Source organism: Corapipo altera, unplaced genomic scaffold (assembly GCF_003945725.1).
Source record: "Corapipo altera isolate COAL_440 unplaced genomic scaffold, ASM394572v1 112, whole genome shotgun sequence".
NCBI classification, from domain to species: domain Eukaryota; kingdom Metazoa; phylum Chordata; class Aves; order Passeriformes; family Pipridae; genus Corapipo; species Corapipo altera.
The window spans coordinates 150,786-152,708 of record NW_020884899.1 but is presented as its reverse complement, the minus strand read 5'-3'; the positions used below and the strand labels follow the sequence as shown (position 1 = coordinate 152,708).

At 47.9% G+C, this 1,923-nt stretch overlaps 2 protein-coding genes across 2 annotated transcripts in view; one reads left to right on the top strand and one right to left on the bottom strand.

Moving 5' to 3' along the window:
• The window catches only part of LOC113949820 (uricase-like), an 8,762-nt gene extending 7,498 nt beyond the window's left edge, over positions 1–1,264 (bottom strand). The window contains exon 1 of the mRNA XM_027648858.1: positions 1,152–1,264. Within this exon, the coding sequence (XP_027504659.1) occupies positions 1,152–1,264 (113 nt within the window). The remainder of the gene's footprint in view (positions 1–1,151) is intronic.
• Positions 1–1,923, top strand: part of DNASE2B (deoxyribonuclease 2 beta) — a 13,098-nt gene that overhangs the window by 1,933 nt on the left and 9,242 nt on the right. Inside the window, exon 2 of the mRNA XM_027648883.1 lies at positions 1,357–1,509. Coding sequence (XP_027504684.1) covers positions 1,397–1,509 — 113 coding nt within the window. The 5' untranslated portion in view covers positions 1,357–1,396. The remainder of the gene's footprint in view (positions 1–1,356; positions 1,510–1,923) is intronic.

The window sequence follows — 1,923 nt, the reverse complement described above, 5'->3', positions numbered from 1 at the left end:
AGGGACAGCACTGCACACCCCCAGGGCTGTCCCGGTCCTAGGCACGGGGCTGTGGGGACCTGCTGCTCCGAGGCCAAGTGGAAGCAATGAGTGTCAAACCAGTTCTTCTGTGAGAGGTGGGAAGGTTGCTTCGTAAGCAGGCAGAAATCATAAAAAAATGGAAACAGCTGTCGTGTTCTTGGCATGTTGTGTGTTTTATTACCTGTCTGTGCACGTTGCAATTCCCAAGAGCAGGGACAAAAGACACTGAGCTGAGCTGGTTGAAAGTGTTTTCTCACAACTGTGTCACGGTTCTGATCTCCCGCAAAAAGAATCAGAAGTGAATGTGAGTAGCAAAGTTCAGGTCTTGATCCACACCTCCAAAATCCTGGCTACCTGGGATCATTGGTTTTGTTTGTGTTAAACCCTGTTATTAAATTTTATCCTACTTCTGTCAAACACACCCCATTTACCCATCTATTACAGTGTTGGAGAGGCTATATTCACAAGGTGACAAAATACTGCAAAGGTTGTCTTTCTTTTATGCTACAATAGCCAGAGCTCATTGCAGTAGACTTTCTGAAATATCCCATACTTGGTAGCAACATCTTTTAATGTAAATCAGCCCCTTTTAATGTACGAATAATGAGGACAGAGAAAGAACATTTTACACACCAAAATATAAATTGAAGCTTTTTATGCATGAGTTGCTAAAAGATTATCAGATGTGAAATTGCTCAATTCATACGTTTGTTCCTTGATAATGCTAATGCACTTAAAAAATTAACTAACTGTAAGTAAACTAATTTGGCTTGGAGATCAGAGCATTTCTCTGTCAGTCCCTACGAGCTCAATCCCCACGGGTGATTGAAGGTCCCCACTGCTGGAGCCAGGACTGGGCAGGGCTCAGCACTGCACCAGAAACTCTTTCTGCAGGCACGGTGCAAGGACTGTGCTCACTACGAGGGCTGGGTGGACAATAGTGGGATGGAAGTGATTTTGGTTTGCTTGTCTGAACACCAAGGTTTTTTTGAGATAGTTGTAAAAAATTTATACATCAGTCACGCAGCACTAAAGAAAAAGGGTTTCTGCAGGTTGGTTTGGGTTTGTTTTAAGCAGAATACTATGAACTTTATAAATAGTAAAAATACAAGTTTTGTCAAAAACATAACTTGACAACTGTCATTTTGTTGCCCAGAGAAAATGCGAGCAGTTTCCAGCGGCTCTCAGGAGCCCTTGCCCCGCTGTCGGTGGCCGTCCTTGCTGTGGGAGCCCGACTTCCCATGCTGGCTCTGCCATCCCGGGCAGCGCCCAGGGTGTGCTCGCTGCTCCGTGGGCAGGAGCCGACAGCTAACGCAGCACAACTTCTCCTTTTAGAGCCTACTCGGTGCTTGTCCTGCGCAGCCGAGAAACCAAAATGCCCGCAGAATCTGCATGGTGCCACCCTGCTTTGCTCTTGCTTCTCTCCTCTGTGCCCCTGTGGGCAGCTGAGATTTCCTGCAGGAATGAAGATGGGGAGATAGTCGACTGGTAAGTAAATACCGTGCCAGGGAGAAACTCTGGGTGAGTAAATAAAAACACTTGAGACTAAGCCGCGGGAAGTGGGTGGGTCACTGAGAAGCAATGCAGGGCAATCACTAGTTCAGTCCTGTGAGTCTGCCTGTGAGTAGTGGCAGAATTTTGCACCGGGAAAACCAAGGTTAAGTTATTGAAATGTGATTTCATTTCTCTGAACCAACCACCGTACCGCATTATGACTAACTGCAAAATAATCACCGTTTTACACGGCGTTCATGCCTCATGATCAAAGGGAGCATAACGTGTGTAGGGGTGCCAAGGCTGTGCTCGCCAGCGGCAGCCCCGGGGGCACCGGCCCGGCCCGGGCTCCGGCACAGGGCTCACCTGGCACAGGGCTCACCTGGCACAGGGCTCACCTGGCACAGG